This window comes from Ruditapes philippinarum, unplaced genomic scaffold (assembly GCF_026571515.1).
Source record: "Ruditapes philippinarum isolate M1 unplaced genomic scaffold, ASM2657151v2 ctg2652_1_1_1_1, whole genome shotgun sequence".
NCBI lineage: Eukaryota > Metazoa > Mollusca > Bivalvia > Venerida > Veneridae > Ruditapes > Ruditapes philippinarum.
Window position 1 is genome coordinate 199746 of NW_026861368.1, and position 24775 is coordinate 224520.

At 32.5% G+C, this 24775-nt stretch overlaps 2 protein-coding genes across 2 annotated transcripts in view; both read left to right on the plus strand.

The window, feature by feature from the left end:
• On the plus strand, positions 1-3422 carry LOC132715407 (uncharacterized). Its single transcript, XM_060698402.1, has 6 exons — positions 1-60; positions 1319-1462; positions 2009-2099; positions 2534-2675; positions 2864-3063; positions 3355-3422. The coding sequence occupies exons 1-6, from the start codon at positions 1-3 to the stop codon at positions 3420-3422; spliced, it is 705 nt and encodes a 234-aa protein (XP_060554385.1).
• A 3463-nt stretch (positions 3423-6885) lies between these two features.
• Positions 6886-24775, plus strand: part of LOC132715408 (heterogeneous nuclear ribonucleoprotein K-like) — a gene marked incomplete at its 3' end in the record, with an annotated part of 28892 nt that continues 11002 nt past the window's right edge. The window contains exons 1-2 of the mRNA XM_060698403.1: positions 6886-7018; positions 21093-21169. Coding sequence (XP_060554386.1) covers positions 21160-21169 — 10 coding nt within the window. The remainder of the gene's footprint in view (positions 7019-21092; positions 21170-24775) is intronic.

Sequence of the window (24775 nt, forward strand, 5' to 3'; positions counted from 1 at the left end):
ATGGATGCAATTAATGACGATAAAATTTACAACTTGTATAGAAGTGTTTCTTTTGGAGATGTAAGTGATCTCTTCTTTCCATTTGTAACATTTATTTTTGTAGATAATTTTTCAGTATAGACACACTGTTCTTTTCATTTGTAACATGCATTTTTGTGGATTTGTTTTAGTATTGACACACTCTTCTTTCCATTTGTTACATATACTTTTGTGGATTACATTTTAGTGCACACATTCTCTTCTTTCCATTTGTAACATGTATATTTGTGAATATTATTTTAGTATAGTCACAACTTGAGATAAATGTGGTTAGACTATATTTATTTCTTTGTGTGTTTTGTGATTTTTTTCGGTGTGTCCGTTTGTCAATTTGTTTTAATTTTAAACGTTTAAACTAAATTGGCAACCAGTATCACATTCAAATGGGAAAAAAAACACAATAACTTTAACTGAATTCACGTAGACTGTTACTAAAAAATGCCGCGGGTGATCGAACTCTTAATACATGTATTGTTATTTAAAAGAGATTGGTGTTTTAATTGGTGCAGTTTGTTACAAGCTGCCTTTGATTAAATGGAAGAAAGTTTCAAGAGTAAGAAAAATGCATGCATTGTACGACAACAAACAAAACCAGAATATTTTTGTATCCGAAATATTAATGTTTTTGGTTTTATAAATCTCATATAGAGTTTACAAAATGCCTTTGTATGCAAAAAGTCCATTATTAAAGACGAAACATAACACAGCAAAATGACAGAATGACATTATGTACTTTTATTAATGAGACATGTGCTTGATTTATTGCATACATTTATATTAATGAAGAGGTTCGCATCAGCCAACATAATTTTCATCACACATAATTGTAACTAACGGTAATTAGTGAATATTTTGACATGCCTTCATATTCAAAACTGACCTTAAAGTATATTTATATTCCATTTAATAGGAAAATACTTCATGTATTAGATTATATCATTTCTTTCTTTTTTATAGACGTGATAAATATGTCGAGTAGTTAAAAGTTACAAATAGGCGAAAGGAGTTTGTTTTGTTTTACAAAACGAGACTTTGTCCTGTTTTTAATCAAACTGCTTGCTAGATGTTTATTTCACCAATTTATTACCCAACGTTTAGAAGAAGATTCATTAATGCTTCCATACCTGTTGCTACTTACATGGGCTGATTTTTTTGTTTCCTTGCGCATTCGCAATCTGCGTTTGAATATATTTAGTTCTTTGTTTGTGCTGAGGGAGAAAATGCATTGCTTGCTTGCGCGTGCATTTTAATTTTGTTAATGTGCATTTTTATTTTACAGGGAACATATTATGGCAACAAGGCAGGTGGCCTTTGTCAACTAAATGTCCCAAGTTTACCTAGTGTGGCTTATGCAGTGGATGCACTTGTTGCTTTGAACAAGCCTCAAATGTTCGGATCATCAGCATGTGGTATATGTCTCCGTGTATGTAGATATTTAAAAAATAATGTTGAATAATATTTACTGTTGTTCTTCAGCAATAATATGAACATTCAGTATACAAAAACATTGACCACTCAAAATATTGCCATAAGAAGTTTGCGAGTTAAATATTATAAAACGTTAAAATTGAACATTAAGTTGTTCATTGATTACTTTATTACATGTATAGAAGAGATTAAATGTAAAATAGTCTTCTGAACAGGTAAATGACAACATTTAACTATATCTTTTATAAATAAAGAATTTGATATTTACCGAAAAATAGCTGACTTGAAGATTAGCATTTCACCGACTTTAAGAGTGTGAAAAACTTGTGAAATGTTGTAAATATCTGGTAACAGGATCATTGACCATGTTGCTCCGAGATAATGGAACAATCTTCGTTGCAAAATATAAAGCGTCGAATCGTGTTTCATTAGAAAAAATTGCTTTGTGAAAGTCCTGTAACAGCTTTATTATAATAATGACAACAACAATAACGATAATGATAAAACCAGTAGATAATGATGTTTGTGATTTTATCCACAGGTCAACGGAACTGGACAAGGACTTGGACTTGATCCTATACAAGGGAGTTTCACTGTTTATGTCAAAGATCTTTGTCCCGAATGCAAAGCTGGTATATTTTATTATACACTACTCTTTTTAGCAGATAGCAAGGTGAATTGTTGACTGTATTGAGTTATATGTCTATTTGCGTATTTCAAAGTCTTTTACCGACATTTATCGGTTAAACATGCCCATATGTCAGGCTTGAAAAGTCAGATAAATTACTGTACCGTCTGAGATTGGAAGGTCGCATATTAAGTGCACGTCCGTTCAGATGCGAAAGAGGTACCCACCAGCGTTTTCTACCAATAGCAACAGATATCTAAATATATGTTAAAGCTGTCTTTATCAGAAATCATCGTTGCTCCTGTGATACCATACAATTATATTCATATGAGTTTCAGGTATTTCACAACTAATTTTTTTATTCTCCAATGATGTAAATAAAGCGCTCGACAATTAATATTCTTCTATAATATGATAATTTTGTTTTTCCTCCTTCAGGAGACGTTGACTTTGCTAAAAAGGCTGATGGGCGCTGGGATATTAGTATACAGGCTATACAATGCCCTGTTTCTGGACACATTGAGTATACACTGCAAGGCAGCAACGATTATTACATAAAACTACAAGTCAGAAATGATAGGTAGGCTCTTAATATAATGTTCGGATAGGATTTAAGAAATACATGGACCGTATCTTACTGATAAGTTAATGATCACAAATTTCAACAATATTGACCGATCATTTGTTTAACATACGAATTCACGAAAATGTATTGTCCTTGTTTCATATCAAATACTTATGCGTACATGTCCGTCTATAATTGTTTAGGGTCCCTACCACTACGCTGTTTATGTACCAGCATAAGAAGAAGATTTATGTACCATTAATGCGGACACGTGATGGATTCTGGGAGTTTCCTAAAAAGGACAAGAGGATAGAGAAACCGATACGAAAGCCAATAAAACTTCGTCTTCATGCGCCAGATCGTCGTTATACTCTTTACGACGAAATAACCCCGAGTAGTATGGGTAAGATAGTACTAGTAATCAGCTAAGAAATATCGAACTTTATATATCTGCAAATGAAAAAATAATGCATACGGGACACATTCTGTCATTTGAGTGATTAGTTTTATATAAGAAATAATATACAGTTACAATGTACTTCTTGTGGACCAATATGGCCGAATTCAAATGTAAGTAACCGATCCTTATGTAGTACAATAGCCATATATATTTAAATGATTGAATATCGAATGAGATAGCTAGAAATGTAAGTATGAACACCTTTACTTACTTGTACATTATTTCTGTTTTCAGATTTCAAAGGCATTATACGAGGAAAAGGTGTCCAATACCCTGTAAATCCAAATCTGCCGTCAGCGTAAATCTGTTGAAGAACCAATTCCAGAATAACTGTTTCAATAGCATTATTGTGTATGAATCTTTTTACAGTAAAATTTCATCAGTATATTAGTGTTCTTCTGTTCTTTTCCTCGTTGAAGTCTAATGTGTGCGTACAGTGATCAAAGGCTTTGTCTGAGGTCTGTACTATGACAGAAGTTTTAAATACTGTACGTAAAAAGGTGATAATATTTCAGTTTTAAACATATATTTTGTTTTAATTTCTAGTAGTCAGCTCATCATCCAGAAATGCCAGGATAGTAGAATAAAGAACTATAGACTCGGGTCCAAATCGGACTAAAAACACAGAATTCGTTCACATGTATGTTTATGCAAAAAGTCGTTACAAAATTCTTGAAACATAGAGATCTCTCGGAAGCATTAATCACAACAAAATTACATAAGAATTGCAGACTCGGTTTGACTGAGTCTGTACATGAGAGATAATGATTAAGTGCAACATCCCTCACGCCCCCTAGCACCGGTTTGAGCGGTACTCACTTCTCAACACTTAATAGTGCTGGTATCAATGATCCCGAAGGACCAGAAAATATAACAACACTGAAGTGAAGTACGGGGCAACTTTTTACAGCTGCCACACGGCACTTGACACCTGCTGTTGTGAAGTACAAAATTCTGGAAACAAAGTGATCCCTCGGAAGCATTAATCACAACAAAATTACATAAGAATTGCAGACTCGGTTTGATTGAGTCTGTACATGAGAGATAATGATTAAGTGCAACATCCCTCACGCCCCCTAGCACCGGCTTGAGCGGTACTCAATTCTCAACACTTAATAGTGCTGGCATCAATGATCCCGAAGGACCAGAAAATATAACAACACTGAAGTGAAGTACGGGGCAACTTTTTACAGCTGCCACACGGCACTTGACACCTGCTGTTGTGAAGTACAAAATTCTGGAAACAAAGTGATCCCTCGGAAGCATTAATCACAACAAAATTACATAAGAATTGTAGACTCGGTTTGATTGAGTCTGTACATGAGAGATAATGATTAAGTGCAACATCCCTCACGCCCCCTAGCACCGGCTTGAGCGGTACTCAATTCTCAACACTTAATAGTGCTGGTATCAATGATCCCGAAGGACCAGAAAATATAACAACACTGAAGTGAAGTACGGGGCAACTTTTTACGGCTGCCACACGGCACATGATACCTGCTTTTGTGAAGTACAAAATTCTGGAAACAAAGTGATCCCTCGGAAGCATTAATCACAACAAAATTACATAAGAATTGCAGACTCGGATATGCAGATAAACGGTTATTTCAAAATTGCGTTGTTTTTCTCCACAAGTAGTCTTTCTAGATAGATTTGAATCTTTCTCCAAACGTCTTTGCATAATGACATTGCCTCATCAAAAATAACTCTTATTACATAATCAGAAAGATAACATTACATAAATATATATTTGATATCATTCACTTTATAGAACTTTTTTTAATATGAATTTTGTATTTATATAAAACAGATATAATACTGTGGGATTGTTAAGTAAGGATATGTTTGCTATATTCAAACAATTATCTAAGGGATATGTAACATAAACTGCATAGTGCTCTCAACATATCGCTTTTCATTAAACATTAATGAATTCAAATCAAGTCGTGTGAATACTAAATTGCCGCATTGAATATATTACAATTTTAAAATATAAGCTATGTGTATCTTTTGACCGACATAATAAAAATACAATTGAAACATCAGCACATTACGTATGAAAAATCAAGATATACATCAGATAAATATCATAAATAGAATAAATAGCACCTTGATTTAATAACTTATAAGTGGAGGATTTCGAAGTCATGATTTGATTACTAGTATCTTCAAATTGATTATACCACAGTAATTAAGTTTATATTACTTTTAAAAAAGCTAACGCTTCTGACTAAAAAGTATTTAAAACTATACAAAATATGATAAACAAGATCAACAAGGAAAGGCGGCGTTCAATGAACGCAACCCCCATTTGACCCAGCAACAAGAACCAGTGGCAAGGAGCCCAGGCGAAAAACCCCACTTGAAAATCAAATAAGACTGGGGATGTACACGAAAAGAAGATGTACAGTAGAATGTAAAGTTTAGAGGTTATCAAAGTTATGTTATAAAAATCTAACTGTAACCTTAAGAAATAAAACAAATAAGAAGAGGTTTTGAAAAAGCCCTAAATATTTTTAACATGTTTCTTAAGATTTTAGTATAAAAATGTATTTGTGCAACATGAATAAATGAGACAGAATTTTAGTTATATAGCTAGGTAGCAGTAAGCATAATTATATAATATAATACGATGTCATATATAAAGCACAAATCACACTATTCTTAGCCAGAGACATATTAACAAAATTGAAATATAGCTCTGTGTCGTGGCATAAAAAGATAAATTAAAAATTAAATTTAGCTTTGATGAATTAAATTTTAGCCTATAAGATCAGCATAAAAAGCATAAAAGTAACAAACAAACAAACAAGCTATGTGAAAGCAAACGAAATTTCTTTAAACCTATAAAAGTCTTTTATCCCCCAGAAATGCTTTTTTCATTTTCCATTTGGTGTCCTCTTATATTTTCCATACATTGTTACTCACTGGCTAATTAGCTGTATCTTTTCTGTCTTTATATCTTTTATTGCTACTGTTGATTTTTTTTGGGCCATTAGTACAGTAAACAATGATTTGGTGTTTTGTATGGAAGTAAAAATACATCTTTGTTTCCATTTTGCTAAATGTATGACAAATAATTTCACATTCAACGCTACTCTCTTCATGTGAACGGCATGTAACATGCTCCAAAATTAGTATTCAAATTTTATAATCTGATATTTGTCTTTTCTAAAGTAGAAAAAAAATTGTTCTGAGGCATAATGTGCCTAGCTAGTAGACATACAATTTTAGTAACAAAAGCAACAAGTGCATTTCTCTCCGTTTCATGCATTTAAAATATTTTTAAAATCTGTTTCCAGTTACGTGTTCAGATAATGAGCTCCATAGTTTTCGTGCACTCAGGGTTTTTCAAAATTCTATGTGCACTGGAACACGGGCCTGGTTGTTCTTACCTGATGGATATTTGTTAACTTTTAAAATCTTAACGATAAATTTATTTTTAAAGTAACAAGGCATGTAGGTATACTTGTGTTTGTTTGTACAAATGTATATGATGTTATGAAAATCTTTGGTCATAGTCCTCATTAAATAGTATCAAATTAAGTGTCGGCAGTTTTAATTTAAATATAAGTGATTCATAATATGATGTCTACTGTAATTACAATAAATAAATGCTATGCCTTGGTTTTTTCATCTTTTTAGTGTAAATTTACCCACAGGAATCATTTATTATTTACTTGAATTATTACAAATGTTTTCAGTGGACACCATTTAGAATCTTAGAATAGACTCTTTTTAATGCTCCGATTCTTTATACCGAGTCTTTTTGTTGTTTATTTTACTTTTGTGTAGTTTTATTTTCTTTCCCATCACCCACGCCGACAAAGAGGAAGCCATCTTCATCGATTTTTTAAAAACTAGAAAACATCTAAAAACTGGAAAACAAGTTGAACTGGTAATGAATAAAACTTGATATTAGTATTTTTATACTTATTTCCTTTGTAATATATATTATAACCCATGGTGCAAAGTGTGTTGCGGGGCTTAAATTTCGTCAGAATCGACCTTCCAAGACGCTTTGGAATTTTTTTTTATTTAGAAGTATTTTTGTCATTTGTTGACGAGTTATATTGAATACTTAGTGTATTATCGGTGTGGCCCTCTATCTTTTGATAATGTTCAATATCTTTATAGATCTTATGTCTTTTCTATTTCAATAAAAAATGTTTTTTTGTTTGCATTGTTTTGGAATAAAAAAAGTGGCTTGTTACAGATGACCAGGGTTTTGCCCTTTTAGAACAGAAGTATATATTGTAGCTCCTTTTTGTTTTGTTATATATGTATATATATTGTATAAAATATAGATAGTGATAAACATAGGGTCCCTGTCTGTTCCAAGGAGAATGCTATGAATGGTTTGCCATGTCCAGAAAACAGTTTATTTTACTCTTTTTGGTTATCTTGCAAAACACTGTACATATATATAATGTCATGCTTGTTCTTGACCTTCTCTAGTGGTTTAATATTTGGTTTATACAGAATTTATTTCAGTTATGTAGGAAGCTTATAAGTAATAGACTCACTCTCAATTCCTTTCCTGGAACCAACCAGTACTGTACTGAGAAATGAGTTTAGTTTCTTGCTCAAGGAAACAGGGGTAGAACATAGATCATAGAATACTCATAAACAGAAGCATTTACTTTTATAAAATACATTATGATTAATTGTTTCTTCAAAACATTTGTTACTTCTTTGCCAACATTGGTCCTACCACTATAGCTGTTGGAATTAAAATGTAATTTCTCAACAGTCAAAAGCACATGTATGTGCAGATTTACCTGTAATGGTCAATCTCATAATCGCATTAATAGACCCATAAACACTTTCAATATGATCTACGTAAATAACCGAGGTATATTAAGTGAAAAATACGAGTTGCTTCCCTTATCTTCGAGTAAAATCGATACCGCTTATGCTAAGACAATACAAAATAGGCTGTTTTTAAACCGCTAGTTTGTTGTGATTAAATGTCCGATTTTAAAATTTATTACATCACAGCTTCATCACAGTATAAACTTCAACATATCTTTTGACTCCAAAGTATTTAAATTAACTGTTAAACCTACCATATGTCAGACCATTTTACATACGATTTATACAGTGAGATACTCAACCGTTATCTTTACTCGAAATACTACTGATAAGAATAGCCTGTCGTCTGCTAGTTCTGAAAGTGTTTATTGGTGTATTCAAACATTTTGGCAAGACGGTCGCGAAGTGCTGAGGAATTTTTTTACATGCAATTACTAGGTAGTTTATGTTTGAAATTACTTTGTGCTGAAGAATTTTTTTACATGCAATTACTAGGTAGTTTATGTTTGAAATTACTTTGTGCTGAAGAATTTTTTTACATGCAATTACTAGGTAGTTTATGTTTGAAATTAATTTTTTTATATGTTGATACTTGCCTTATTAGTCAGCATATGTGTCACTTTACTCCGTGGCATGCTACCTGAAGAAATACAAGTGTGCCAGTTTCTTGGTGTGATTATTGGTTGACTATGCCTACAGCATTGTCTTCAGCCTACATGTCCTACAATATAAAAGAAGACCTCCAATTATTTTTAAACAACAGTGTTTACATATAGGTCTTAGTCATGACTCAAGGAAAAGCAAAATGCATGTAAATGCAAAATATAAAATAAATAATTAGAAGTAAGCCATACAAGATGTATAAAATACACTGTACTAACTGCAGTGCCAGGATTTTAGGAATTTCAGCGATGTTTAACTGTTTTGTTAACAATTGGGAGAAAATGCATGACAACTTTTGCAGTGATTAAATGAATGCAAAGAGTCATTGTCTAGGATGGCATTTTCAAACATTTAAGCACTATAACCGTGAAGAAGCCCTTTAATTTCAAAGATTTTAGAATTTGTTCATCAATATTTTTAATTTGTAACTTTCAATTGGGAATTTTTTCCTGTTAATTGGGAAAATAATATTATTTTCAGTTGGGAATATGACCGAATATCTGCTATAAAATAAGCCGAGTGCAGTGCAAAAATACTTTTACTTGACAATTTGATAATCCTGTATTTAAGATATTTTCCTAAATTATACAACATAGCAGGGTTCTTGGGGACGCTTATTTCGGCGTCCGGGTACGCATGTTTATTACAGCTGGACGCAAATATTTCAGAGCAAGGATTCCACGTACGCTTAATTTTGCCTGGGGACGCATAAAATTACCGATTGTTTACAACCACAAATACACAAATACGTCAGCGCGTGTCAGTCTATAGGTAGACGGTCCTATGCACATCGACCCATGAAGCGTTTAGCCAATCAGCGATAACGCTTCCGGTCATCATCACGCAATAGTGATCAGACTAATGTATACACGCGCTGTACATGTAATTACCAGATATAACACAAGGTGATAATTTTATATCTTTGATCAACAGTTGATTGGAAATTAGCAAATTTCACCAACAAAAGGATAAAATTATCGACTATTTACGCCGCAAGTTTAAAGACTGTTTTCTCAAATTACAAATGAGTGTAATTTTGAATGATTGTCGAATATTTTCGGCATTTTCTAGGCACAATTTTGCTTTAGTTTCATTCTTGCAAAAACGTTCTACAAGAGTATTAAGAATTTAAGATATTGTGCCGAAATGCCAAGACAACAAACAAAAATACACATATGCTTTTCTTTGATCCGAAAATTGATCCCGAACATCGGCGATTTCACGTTTGCCAGAAACCCGAAAATTTCGCAAAAATTCTCAATTTCCAATCCAAACACGTGAATGAATTGTTCTTTTATTATTTAATCAACATTAAATCTTTAAATATCGATCTTCAATTTGCCCCCTTTTAAAGATATTTGCTAAAATAATTGCCGATCGGATGAATCTCTTACACACTGTGTGAAGCTGTACACGATTTTCCTATTCATTCCGCTAAACGCTGCCTATATACATTTACGTTTTTTTTTTACAAATATAAACTTTTTGTCTTTAGAGTGGACTTTTTTAACCAGAATATAATTTGATTTGGTATAAAGGTTAAAAAAAACACACACAAAAAAAACAACGATTTCCATGAATTGTGTTGATGCATTATAACGAAATAATTTCATAATAAATATTAACAACAAAACAATAATTCAGAGTTTTTTTTGAATAACTAATAAACTTTGAAAGTCTCTTGAAGATTCAAAATATCAGCAATGCTATTGTGAGCATTGAATGACTAATCTATAAACATATTAATTGCGACGCGCTTTTGGACTCCAACATTTTCAGGGTTGGGAGTCCATGGACTCCATGTTTTAAAGTCCTAGTGAGAACCCTGACATAGTAAGTGTTTGAATCTGTTAGTTTGTCTGGTTTTTTTCACAGCCAGGGACAGATAAAATGGTATTTTTGCAAAAGGGGGAGAAAAACTTGATGTTTATTGAATTGTAGCCCTGGGTAAACTGCATGTGTTTTGTAGGATTTTCCACGGTTGAAGCAGAACTTTTAATGGCCTGAGCTATAGAAATATCCCTGGTATGCAAAAATACATGCTTGAACTAGCTGTCATGATTATTTTCCACTTATTCATCAACCAAGTCTGACTGGATTGTGTATTTATAGGTGGCCATCAAAAGTTCATCAACTTAGTCATACATTTGTTTCAGGAAAGATTTTGCCTCATCAGTGTCAGTGCATTGAGTTTTTTTGTATAAAAGATTGGTGAATAAATTTAAAGAATTGCACATCAATAAATGTGTTTGTAGCTCGACTTTTAGCTAGAATACTCAACCTGATGTCAATATTTGTGTTGGTGTAATACTTTGGTTAAAGTTTTGCATACAATATCATATCTCGCATAGATATTTGAGAGCTTAATAGGAGGTCACTATCCAAGGCCCTTAACTCTAGAATTGATTTTGAAAGAAGTTTGGCCCTTTTAACTTACAATTCTTGATGAAATATTAATCTTTAAAACTGCTGAAGGTATTCACTTGAAACTTAATGCAAGTTTTCAGCATCATAATTGGAGGTCACTATCCTAGGTCCATGACCCTGGCATAGTTTTTGAGACAATTATTGCCCTTTTTTGTGTCGCCTCTACGGAGTAGTGGCGACATATAGGGATCACTTCTCCGTCGTCTGTCTGTCCGTCACAAAACTTGTCTGGACTACTCCTCATAAACTACTGGTGCAATTTCATCCAAACTTTACAGGAATGATCAGTACCAAGTCTTGTTGTGCATATTGTCAGCATTTTCCGGTTCAATGATTTTTGTCAGAGTTATGGCCCTTTAATAATTTTTAATTTTAAAGTTTGTCCGGACTACTTCTCTTATACCACTTATGCAATTTCAATGAAACTTTACAGGATTGATCTGTAGCTCAAGTCCTTGCGCATATTGCACGGGTTTTCCGGTTGAATGATTTTTGGCCGAGTTATGGCCCTTTGATAAAAAGGTGTTTTTTTCTGTGTGTTGCCAGATACGCAAAAGCTTGTCCGGACTACTCCTCATAAACTACTGGTGCAATTTTATCCAAACTTTACAGGAATGATCAGTACCAAGTCTAGTTGTGCACTGTCTGTCCGTCTGTCACAAAATTTGTCCCAACATGAAATTGGCCATCATGAGGAGACACATGTGATTACTGATCGCTCTTGTCTTGATGCAACATAAATCTTTAAAACTCTTAAAGGTATCCACTTGAAACGTCATTGTAAGAATTATAGTTCTTAGTTGTAAATTTATTAATTATAATCACATAATTTTCATAGTTTGATTTTTCCGATAGTATTTACTATTAAAGACATTGTTTGACTCTTTCAATTAAAGATAGCTTCACTATTTCCGCCAAACGTAACGTCTTATTTTGTTTCCCGTAAAAAGACGTCATTAAATTGTTTTACGGTGACGTCATTAACCGTTACTTTGATATGTTGTTTTGCCTTGGGCGGAAGTGCTTAAATTGTTGATGTGTTTTGTTTATTGATGTTTTCCAATGGAAAGTAGATCATAATCGGTAAGCAAGTTATTAATTATGTATGAATTTTAATAGTAAATTCAATATTGTTTAAATGATGATGAACTTTACAATATTTGCCGTGAATTAAATTATAAACGGAATTATTCGCGGAAATATAAAATAACAATATTATTTTAATAGATTTAAGTCTATAATTGTAAAGGTGATATCGTATATTTATGATTTGTATTAGCATTATTATTTAGGCAATTTATTGTATTTTATTTAAATGCGTTGTAATCAGTATTTAGTTTGTTTATTTATTATTTTCAGAGAATCGCATTGTTGTATCACATTGATATATTATTCCATGAATGAGAATAAAGAATAGTGTTGAAATCTGCGCATTCTTGACTATTTTTAACGGAAAACATCTACAGTCATAATTGGAGATCACTATCCAAGGCCCATAATTCTGGCATGAATTTTGAAATGGTTAACTTAACAAAGTTCTTTGATTTGTATCCAAGACTCATAGACGTATTACGTTCATAACTATGTCAAACATGTACTTTAAATTTATATTTTTGTGAATGAAAAATTCTTCTTTGTTAATCTTCCATTATCCAGTCTCTTATTTTATTTTGAAGCAGGCCCCTTGTGAAACTGAGGTTTTTGCTTGAAATGTGCATTTTTCAGTATTAATATTTTGTATAGTTATTGCCCTTGACTTAGTAAAAATTTACAATGATGATTTACATAGTTGTATCACAAATACACCCATAAACACTTTTCATATGAACTATGTAAATAACCGAGGTATATCGAGTGAAAAAATACGAGTTGTTTCCCTTATCTTCGAGTAAAATCGATATCTCTTATGCAAAAACAATACAAATTAAGCCATTTTTAAACCGCTAGTTTGTTGTGATTAAATGTCCGATTTTAAAAAATATTACATCAATGGAAAGCTTGGGATCTTAGCTTTGCCACAGTATATAAATTTAACATATTTTTTGTCACCAAAGTATTTAAATTAACTGTTAAACCTACCATATGTCAGACCATTTTACATACGATTTATACAGTGAGATACGCAACCGGTTATCTTTACTCGAAAACCTACTGATAAGAATAGCCTGTCGTCTGCTAGTTGGGGAAAGTGTTTATTGGTGTATTAACATAAAACAGATTGTTTTCTCTGTTTCTTACTTCTTTATGATTGAGGAACCAGATTTTTATAATCTTCTATTGTTTACCCATCAATTGTGACGCTGTCCAAACCATCACCAGGGAAATAGTGGGAACTTGGCAGGAGTTTGTATTTTCAGACTTCTGGATTGGCCTAGGCTAGTCCTGTATGAACAGTCAAATAGTAAAATCTTTGTTGAAAGTTGGGCTTCTTTTTGGTGCCAAAATCACCAGAGTGACATTGCCAGTGGTGGGACAATAAGCAGATAAAAACTTAAGCTTATTTTATATGTTGATCCTACACTGCTGATATTTGCTTGAGTGGAGAGGGGAGGGTTGCAAAGTTACAATTGATGTCAAAGCAGTGACTTCTTATTTTTCTTTTAAAAAAGGAAATCTATATCTTTTGTTTTAAATAAAATTTAATTTTGACTTAAATTGCTTTAAAGAATGTAACAAAATCATGACATAGTGTATCTACATATCTGCTAGGATCGCAAGTATTTAGAATCTGAGAGAATTTGCAATAGGACTTGATAGTAGAAAATTTTAGCCTATACATAACAATATAGCACCTACTTGTCCTGCAGAACAGGTGGCTTGGAAAATGTTTTTCTTACAACGCATAGATCTGCATTTGGTGCATTGAATTTAGTAATATATAGTAAATATTTGTAAAATAGACTAATCTTGTCAATTCAGCACCATTCCCCAAGTTGACAAAAGTTCAGCAGCCAGTATTTTCTTAAAATTTCACAAGACTTAAAAGATATGAAGACTGGCTGGGCTTTAAGTGATTGCAAAGGCATGCTATACAATCTTTGAGCATTTTCAAAAAGTGATTCAGTTTATTAAAAGAAGTTTACTTGGTATAATTCATTTGCTAAAGACAGGTGTAAAACATCCCATGTATTGGTTGAAAAGCTTTCTGGTTTTCAATCAATAAAGCTGGTGGCTTAAATGCAATGGATTTCTACAGGTATTGATCTCTTTGTTGTGGGAAGTTCGCTGCTAAATACCTGACACCAGTTCTCCCTTGATACAGCTACATGCTTTACTAGATATTTTTCGATATTTCTTGTTTACAAGTAATGAGACTTAAAAAAATTCAAATTTGTGGGGGAGGATGTTTTAATAAGAATAGTAGATTAATATCATTTTGTTATGAGATGGTTATAAATTTAGATGTAATTTATTCAAAGTTGTCTAGGTGAGACTTGATGAAATCATGTACAGTAGAATTGATTAAAATACAATGAAATATTTATGAATTTCCTTCCATGGTGTAAGCTTGGAAACAGCTTGGGATTTTCTGTCCTTAATATGAAAAGGAAGTTTTTCTTTGGCATGTTTGTTTTAAAGTTGTGTGTCAAAATTAATGTTATTTTTTTTCTCACATCCTTATTGGCAGTTTCCTTGCTGGCTGTCTGAAATACTTAAATTACTGGCTGACACTTGTTATAAACAATTATTCAATGATGCTCATTTTGGGAAGTAGAATGTTTGAGTAAAGAAACATAATGCATTATTAATCACTTATGGTACTTTGAGAAGGCAGTTTCATTTTACCTCGTTTGCAAAATGTCTGAAAGTACAACAATGTCTACAGCAGTCCCAACATTTTTTTTGGTCTTGCCTTATATTATTATGAATAATTAACCAATGGAATCTTCAAAGGATTTTTTCTTTCCATTTAATTGGATCTCATATTAGTTGTTAAACTCGATTATATTAATCAAATTGCCCGACCAGAAAGATTTATTGAACAAAACAGTGGTGTTACACAAATCCTTCAACCTTCATATATTCATCAAGGTTAGAGGCTGTGTGATTGTTTTTTATCCCACTTCTCAAAGAATAGTTGGTCTATTCTACTCACAGTGGCATTTAGGTCGGGCAAACTTTGCCTTGTATAAAATTGAAATATATTATCAACCATGAAATGTATTTGCCTGAAACTTCACACATGTCTTAGATAACTGTCCAAGTAACTTACTTGAATGTTAATTAAATTATGGCGGTTAGGAATCTTAAAAAAATCCTTGTTAGAGTTTTGAATGCAAGATTAGTCTTAAATACTATTGAAGGTATTTATTTCAAATTGCACATGTGTATTTTTAATCATGATTGAAGCCATCTTTTAAGACCCACGCCTCTGACTTGGATTTTGATTATATAATGTCCCTACTAGTTTGTCTTGGTGCTAGATCTTCAAAACTGCGGAAGGGATTTACTGGAAACTTCTTTATTTTACTATCAGGCACTGAGTATTGTCAAGCATGCTGTCCTTCTGGCAGGTGGTTATCATATGAAGTTTTGAAACTAGATTATAAACTTTTTAAGATAATGATTAATCTCACTTTTTTCAGATGATAAATTACATTTATAATCATTCATAATGATAATAATAACAACAGTGTGTTTCATAATAGTAGTAATATGCCTTATATGCCTAAAAGCAAAGGTGGTTGTTGTTTAAACTTTTAGGAGTTTTTTATTTATGTTAATTTGAAAATAATGTTCAACCATTTCTTGAAGACTGGCAATGAATTAGACCTGTAAACCTATAGGCCTAAACAGTTAATGCTTCTTGTGTTGTGTTCAAACATGCTCCTATTGAGTCTTTCATTCTTCTGTTTTTCTTTCTTTTAGCAGCAGTAATTTTCATTATGATTACAATGGTTCAAGAGTAATAAAATTGTATTTTTTTCTGTGGAGGAAATCTGGATACTTGTTAAAGCCCATTATTTTATACCAATAATCAATGTCCACAGATGCTTACCTGCCAGTTAAAAGTTGCTATGGTAACCATATATTGATGTGTTGCTTTCATAATGAACTGTCAACTTTTCATCTGGATTCTTTTAAATGTCATTAATATTTCTATGATATTTTTTGCTCATCCTTGTAGCAGCGCAGTCATCTGTGTTTAATTAGTTTACACTTTGTTTCTAAATATATCTAAATATAATTCTGAATAGGTCACAGATAATAACAGATGAACTTTGACTTGTAATATATATATATTTTTGGATAATTAAAAATTAACATGTTCACAGCATTGTTTGAAGTTATTGTAATGTGAGAAAATTGTTATTAATTAGATGCATCATGGGAATGTTAGGATCCCAATGGTTAGCTCTGAAGAGTTGATTTATTTAGCTGATGAATCTGGTATAACATGTGGAAGGTGGTGATATTAGGTGTTTAAAATACTGATATTCAAAGGGAGCTGTTAGTAACTGATGTGCAGTGTTAATTGTTTTTAGTGGGTTTTTTTGTAACGAAAAATGATTAAAAACTGAGGCGTTAAAGTAATTATGGTATGTCAGACATGAAGTTCCCAGCTTGCTCTGATAAAAAAAAAAATTAAAATAAACCCCAACATATATTGGCCCTACAAACTCTACAAGTCTTGACTGTTTCATTACAAACATTAGATATTTATAAAAGTACATTGTTTCAGTTTTGACTTTTAAAACCTTAAGGGAATTGTAGAAAATGAATAAATGAAATGTCAAGTTTGTTTGAAAGATTCAATATTGATTAAAGAGAGTATTTCAGATCGATTCCTAAAATAAAGTATTTTGTTAAGCTTCATTTGTGCTTGAGATAATGTAAAAAAGGAACTTTTAGAAATGTGGTCAGAGACATGAATTCATGCTCCTTATTATAATTTAATTAGTTTTAAGTACTCTAGTACACTAAGATCTGATCCTGATTGTTATAACAGTATAAGTGCACTCCCTTTGGGAATTGTATCTCACAATCTCTGTATCCCCCCACATATTTGTACACACCGTAATGCACTAGTATTGTATCTACTCTTTAATTATATATGTAGTTATAGTAGAATAGCTCTTATAAGATGAAGTATATAATACTGTTGCCAGCGACAGATTTTCAGTGACAACACGGTCAGTGTTGTTTGCTCCTAGATCTATATTAATCAGCATTTGTTCATTGTACAGTGTACACAGTGTTTCATCATGAATTTCCTCAGTGTGAGTCTCCTAAAACATCTTGCTGTTGATAGAGTCACATAGGGAAGACTGGGCATGCCTAACTATGTTGCCTCTTTCAATAAAGTCTTTATTATTATTATTTGTAAAGTTTTAACCTAATTCTTGTATATATCCATAGAGAAATGATTACCAAATCTTGTCTTTATACAGGAATGAACATGCTCTATTCACGCACCCTGTTAAAATTAATGCATATTGTATTAAACATGTTTTTTATGCCACCGCAGCATCTGCGATGCGGTGGCATATAGCGATTCACCTGTGTGTGTGTGTGTTTGTGTGTGTGTTTGTGTGTGTGTTATATAGATTATATAGTGAACTTAAAAAATCTTCTTGTGAAAAACCACTAGTCCAATTTCAACCAAACTTGGCAGGATTGTTCCTTGGGTGAATGGCTTCCAAAGTTGTTCAAAGAATTTCATTCCATGCAGAAATCTGGTTGCCATGGCAACTAAAAGGAATTATAAGAATAAATTTAAAAAATCTTCTTGTAAAGACCCAAAAGGCCTAGAGCTTAGATATTTTGCATAAGGCATTGTCTGGTAGACCTCTAACAAGATTGTTCAAATTATAGCCCTGGGGTCAAAATTGGCCCCGCCCCGGGGGTCATTGATTTTCACTATGTACATATAGTAAAATCTTAAAATACCTTCTTGTAAAAACCCAAAAGGATTAGAGCTTAGATATTTTACATAAGGCATCGTCTGGTAGACCCTTACCAAGATTGTTCAAATTATAGCCCTTGGGTCAAAATCGGCCCCGCCCCGGGGTCATTGATTTTCACTATATGTACATATAGTAAAAACTTAAAACACCTCCTTGTAAAGACCCAAAAGGCCTAGAGCTTAGATATTTTGCAAAGGCATTGTCTGATAGACCTCTACCCAGATTGTTCAAATTATAGCCCTGGGGTCAAAATCGGCCCCACCCCAGGGGTCATTGGTTTTCTTTATATGTATATAGTAAAAACTTATAGTAAAAACTTCAAAAAAAATTCTTCTAGCAATTGACAAATGCTAGAGGTTAGATATTTTGCATGAAACATTGTGTAGTAAACCTCTAGCAAGATTGTTCAAATTATAGCCCTGGGGTCAAAATTGCCCCCGCCCTGGGGGTCATTGATTTCAATATATACATATAGTAAAAAATAAAAAGATCTTATTGTCTGAAGGTACAAGGCTTAGAGCTTTAATATTTGTTAAATAATATCATCTAAAGGTACTCTACAATAGTTATTCAAATTTTGCCTCTTGTGTCAAAATTAGCCCCGTCCCCCGGGGGCCATAGGTTTTCCTTATATGTATATAGTAAAAACTTAAAAAATCATCTTCTCTAAATTTACAAAGGCTAGAGTTAAGATATTTTGCATGAAACATTGTGTAGTGAACCTCTTGCAAATTGTTCAAATTATAGCCCTGGGGTCAAAATTGATTCCGCCCCGGGGGTCATTGATTTTCATTATGTACATATAGTGAAAAAATAAAAAATATTTTTGTCTGAAGGTACAAGGCATAGAGCTTTGATGTTTGATATATAATATCATTTATAGGTCCTCTACCAAAGTTGTTCAAATTTTTCCCCTGGTGTCAAAATTGGCCCTGCCCCAGGGCAGTGTTTCTCATTGTGTACACATAGTAAAAACAGAAAATAAAACATATGTTTTCTGAATGGGAGAAAGCTATAGCTTAGATATTTGACTTGAAATGTTGTTTGGTGGACCTGTATCAAAATTGTTTTGAATTAAACCCTTGGGTCAAAATTATGCCTTGCCCAAGGGGACAGTGACCTACTTCCTTGTCCTTTGATGTACAGCAACGACATTTTGACCATGTGCACAGTTTTAGTTGTAAAATTGAACTTTGATATCAGGTGACCTAGATTTTGATGATGTGACCTACTTTCTTGTCCTTTGATGTACAGCTATGAAATTTGAACCATGCGGTGGCATAGCATTTTTCTCAAATGCAATCTTGTTTTCTAACTCAGTTACTGATCAAAGTTCTGAAGAAATTAATGCATGAAATTTTAATATTAACGAACATGTGTATTGTTATTTCCAAAAATAAAATAAACCTAAATTTTTTTTAATTATGATGGATGGTTTCATTTTGTTGTTTTGGTGGGGGTTTAAGTGGGAGGGGGATGCTATAGAACATTTAGATATCAACTTACAGCTGTTTTTATAAAAAAAAAAAAAGGAGATGTTACAGGTTGTCATCACCTTCTCTCGGTTCATCTCCATAACACATTTGAAAAGAAATTGTCATGTATAATTTAAAAGATACAGTAGAACTTGGGTAAGTCGAAGTTGAAGGGACTTGCGTAAAAACTTCGACACATCGGGACTTCGACTCATGAATCGCTCTCAATTCCTGACAAAATTTCGACCCGTGACTAGTCCTAATTATAAGCTCTATAACAAAACATATTTCATGTTTTTCCATCATTAATCTTATCTTTAAATTTTACAATGATAAATATAGCATGTCAAATTACGTTTTTCACGACTACCCAAAGAGTTACAAAAGGCGTATGATTACGAAAGGGCGATAACTAAACCAGCTTATAGTAAATATTTCGCGTGTTATTCTCACGCGACACCGGGTCAAGGATGTTTTCAAATGAAAGTAGTGAAGTAGTTCTTACTGTTTACTTTCAAATACCACTACGGCAATTAAAAAAGTTACGATTAAAGCATTTTATCACACATTTTATCGCAAACAAAGGCTGTTTGAACACACGGCTGTGTTATTAACACCTATCACACAAGTTGATTGGAAATCGTCTTCGCAGCCAGATAAGGTGTGAAAAATGTCTCGAGGTCAAAGGTGTCAAAACAATCCAACGACTTCGACTTATTTGTGGTAAATTGCACTAGATTTTCTTTATACGGACCACGAAAAAACCTCGACACATCGAAAAATTCGACACATAAAATTTCGACTCATAAATAGGTTTTTATAAGGAATATATAGGGGGGAAAGTCGGGACTTTCATTTTTATTCGACACATCGAGAAAATCGACTAATCGAAGTTCGACTCATAGAAGTTCTACTGTATAATTTATGATATTGTCTGCACAGGCACTATACTCCATAAATAATTCTACATCAGCCAAGGTACTCAAACGCATTCAACTTTTTCTCTAGTACCAGGTTTTCAATAATTGTTGTTGATCAATATTGAGAATCGATGAAAGGCCAGTGATGGAAATGATATAGATCAATCCATTTGAAATTATCTTCGCAGAGCTTCATTGTTGACAGCCTAATTGATCGGAGATATGTCATTTACTGAGTATATATGTAGCCACAAACCCTCGTTAATACACTGTCAATTGACAACCATAGTTTTGCATCATTTGAATATAATTTAAGATGTAATTTTTTGCTCTTTTCTGTATAATGACCTTTTGTCATGCTTATTTTGTATAATAGGTTTGCCCTATTGGTACTTAAGACTTTTTAGATTTAGATATTGCTATTAATAGAAATTGTACAGAATGTTGGTGGCACCTGAGGTCTTCTTACACCAGTAAAGCCGGAAATTTGCCATGTGACATATACTATGTTGGTATGAAATAAAACCCAATAAAAAAAAATTAATAGAAATTGCTGTTATTTTAATTTAAACTTGCCTTTTAGTGGCAAATGGTTCTCTAGTGTTGTACTCTCTTAATTGGGGTTAGGCCTTAGCCCTTCACTTTTGGGAAGCAAAAAAAATATTACATTATCTTGAATATCTTCATACTGTGACACTTTTGTCCACAGGCTTAAAATTCTTATTTTCATCATTTCTGAAACCATACTTTTTCTGTATTTTCAGATATCCTCAGAGAGAAGGAACAAATTTGCTTGAATATCCCAATAGAAGAAAAAAACAACACAGAAACATGTCAGAGTGTAAGTGAATATAATTAAATATTAACCATTGGTTGTATTGATAGTAGTGTAATCAAAATCAGTTTCTTGTAGATAAAACTGTTGGTAGACTAGTAGATTTTTGGAAAAGTTGTGAGGGAACTGTGTTTTTGACTTCTGTTTGAATATACATTTTTTTCTCTGTCAAATTGGTAGTTCTGCTCAGCCTTAAAATGAATTTTCTACTAATTCTCTTTATTGTTTTTCTCACATTCATGAGTACAAATTTACAAAATTTCTCAAAAAATGATAAGGGAAATGTGAAGAAAAAATGGTCATAGCAAAACAACATGCTTTAAATTAGAGAGACTGAGATAAGATCTTATCTCTGCAAAATTTTAATTTTACTTCATTTCCAAATTTTGAGAAAAACATTTAAATTCTTGTGGTTGGGGTTGGGCAGGGGTTGAAGAAAACTTCAGCTCAAAATTAAGTAGTTTTTGTTCAAGAGATAATTCTGAGATAAAAAAAAAAAGAATGTCACTTTCAAACAATTTAGGCTAAAATTAAACTGTTGAACATATAAAAAAAAGAATAAAATTAATTTAAGCAGTGCAAAGGATTTCATATTATGTGCTTTGATTATACACATCTTACTAATAGAGAATTGAGAATTGTTGAGGACGGAGGATTTTTTCCATTATCTTGGGAGTTATAAAATTTTGTTGCTGAATTAAGACATATTCCTTGGTTTGTGTTGAAAATGGAAAAAAATTGGTAAATTCATTAACAGATCAAAAAAAAAATTCGGTCAAAAGTATATTAGTGGGTATATAATGATAAAAAAAATGTAGATAGATTTCTGACAGGGTTAATTTGGTGTTTTGGTATCAATAATTCATCTGGGTAAAACACTTTCTCGCATAATAAAACAGCTTGTAAACTATGATATTGATCTCATTGATTCTATACACTATTGTGAAAGAAACCCTCGAGTACCTGGTATTATTACCTTAGGGCTTGATCTCACTGAATACCTCCCTATTGTTCCCCCGATACATTAATGTTGGTAGTCGAAGTTATTGTAAAATATGTTTACTCAGGAAGCTTATAAATGGTATGAACAATATTTGTCGGCAGCGTTCAGTATTAGAGACACAACTGAGCACTTAGAGCCTGTATGAACGTGAAATGTTCAGTCATGGTAAAAATTCCAGCCTCAGCAGCTATCGGATTGCTTGCTGGCATGATCTGATTGGCTGATATCTGGTCACTTAGCAACCACCTGTCAACATTGTATTCTTTGATCACCAGGTAAGTCATGAAATAGGTATTCATGTGTGATCGGTGCCTTATGCTGGAATCTGGGTGGATACCTAGTAATCTTTCATGCTGACTTCATACATATATATCATATCGTGTGGCATTTCATTTAATATCAGATGCAGAGGAAACATTGATGGCAGCCAAAAAATTGCTTGTTGAATGGTTGTTTTTTTCTTCGCAAAGCAGCGTGATGTTTAATACTGATCAATGCTTGAAGACAGTACTTTTGTTATGAGAAGGGGTTTCATGTTACGTTAAAGGAAATGAGGCTTAAAGAATGATTTCCACGTAATCTTACGATGACAGATTGTTCACTCGTATTACGTTCAGTCTCTGGATGACGCTATAAGATTGGTAGAGGTATGTTAAGTTTTGATTTAAATAATTTTCTTCATAGCAGTTTTGTTGCTCTCTTTTGCTTACTTGTATGTAGTATTGTTCCATGTAATGATGATTATATTATATAAATGGTGTTGCAAATTGTTTACTGATACAAGCAAATTCCGTTTTACAATTTGAAAAAACAAAACAGATAAGAAATTTGGTAACATACCGGATACGAAATAAGAGTCAGATGTTCGTAAGAAGGTTTAGCACAAGTCTTGGGGTCTGTATTTGTTTTTGCAAGGATGTTAAGTCTGTAGAAGTTAGTGAGGTGGTAAGTATTGTCAGGTTTGGTTTGCTGTAACTGGTATTTTATATGTTAAAGTTCAAAAGCTTATATATAGAAGGAAACTCATGAGTGTTTTGTTTAAATATACAATAAGTTGAGTTTACATGATAGTGAAAAGTTGAAAACATTTATGATTTTGGCAACTGACCCTTATAACAGTCAATTATAAGCCCATTCTGCCTACCCAGGGCATTGTTGGAAATGATGAGCAGAGCTTTTACTTACTGTCTGTTTGTGCCACTGATAGTCAGTTTGATTCTTTTGTTTTTGATGCCAAAAAAGTGAGGGATTAATTGGTAAATTGCCAGTGGGGAATGTAGGGCCAGTGTTTGTAAATTGAATTCAACATCTCAGGTATTTCACAGGGTTGAATATGATAGTGTATAGACAATCATAAAGGCACTTTATAGCTTTAGAAATGAATAATTGTTTACTTCTTTAGAAAGGGGCTAACATGAGTTTTATAATGTTAGATTAACAGTTTTATGAGCATGTTAGATGCTTATCACCTAAAAAAATAAGGGCGAGTCTGAAACTATTTGTAATTAAAGTATCAAATGTAAACAAAGTTCTTAATTCACTGTAACTGTACTGATTGCCAAAAAGCAACAGAAGCAAAATATGATTAGGTAAATAGCCGATGAGTAACATTTTAGAAATTATAACAGAACTCCAAAAATAAAAGATTTCTGAGAAATAAAAATAAAACATAACTAGGTCATAATGGGCCTTTAAGATAAGGAATGCATTTTCTATAACAAAACATATAATTAATTATAATGGGTGATTTGTAAATAGCCAACGGGGTAAGGGTATATAGGGTGATAGTTAATTTCTGACAAAGCATTGATGCATACATGGAATCATCAAAATCATGAATAAAACAACATTCTGAAACAATTGGGAAGAAGTGGTATGTAAATGCTTTAATTCTGTATCTATAGATACTTATGTGCTGCATGATGTGAAAACTCACAGGATATGACCGTAAGAAAATAAGAAAACACATTTTTTTGTACAGATTCATAATTTACAGCTTTTAAAGATAAGTAAACGAGAGGATTTCAGAGGGCTGGGTGAGGGGAGATCTTGTTTTGTTATTGAATAAACTGTTTTACTTCTTATTGTTTTTCTATGCAAAATTGCCAGAAAGAAAATAGCTCTTAATATTTTGCTCAGTAATTGTATACATGAAATTTATTGTTTGTTTTTTTCTCTAACACTATTGAAAATGTATTTTTTTGTGAAGTAAACAAAGTATATAAACACTGCTCTGCAAACAGCGGAAATTTTTAGAGATGTGAGCTGAGTAATTATTCTTCTGATGGAAATAACAACTTGTCAGTATCATAAATATCCATGAATAATTTCCTCCTCAAATTAATGATGAAAAGACCATCGTAATTATCATTATAGGAGAACAGCAGGTATAGAGAAATATGATAATGGAATTTTTTGTCCAGATAATTGATCTTGTTGACCATTCAATTAACTGCTAATGAAGCCTACATATATGGAATCAGGCCTTAACTGAACAATCAGAAGTCGCCATATGAAATAATTAGGATCCTTTTGTTGTTGGTCTTGTATAGAAGAATATTAATTATGATGGGTAAATTACTCTGTTATATAAATTAATGACCAAGTCT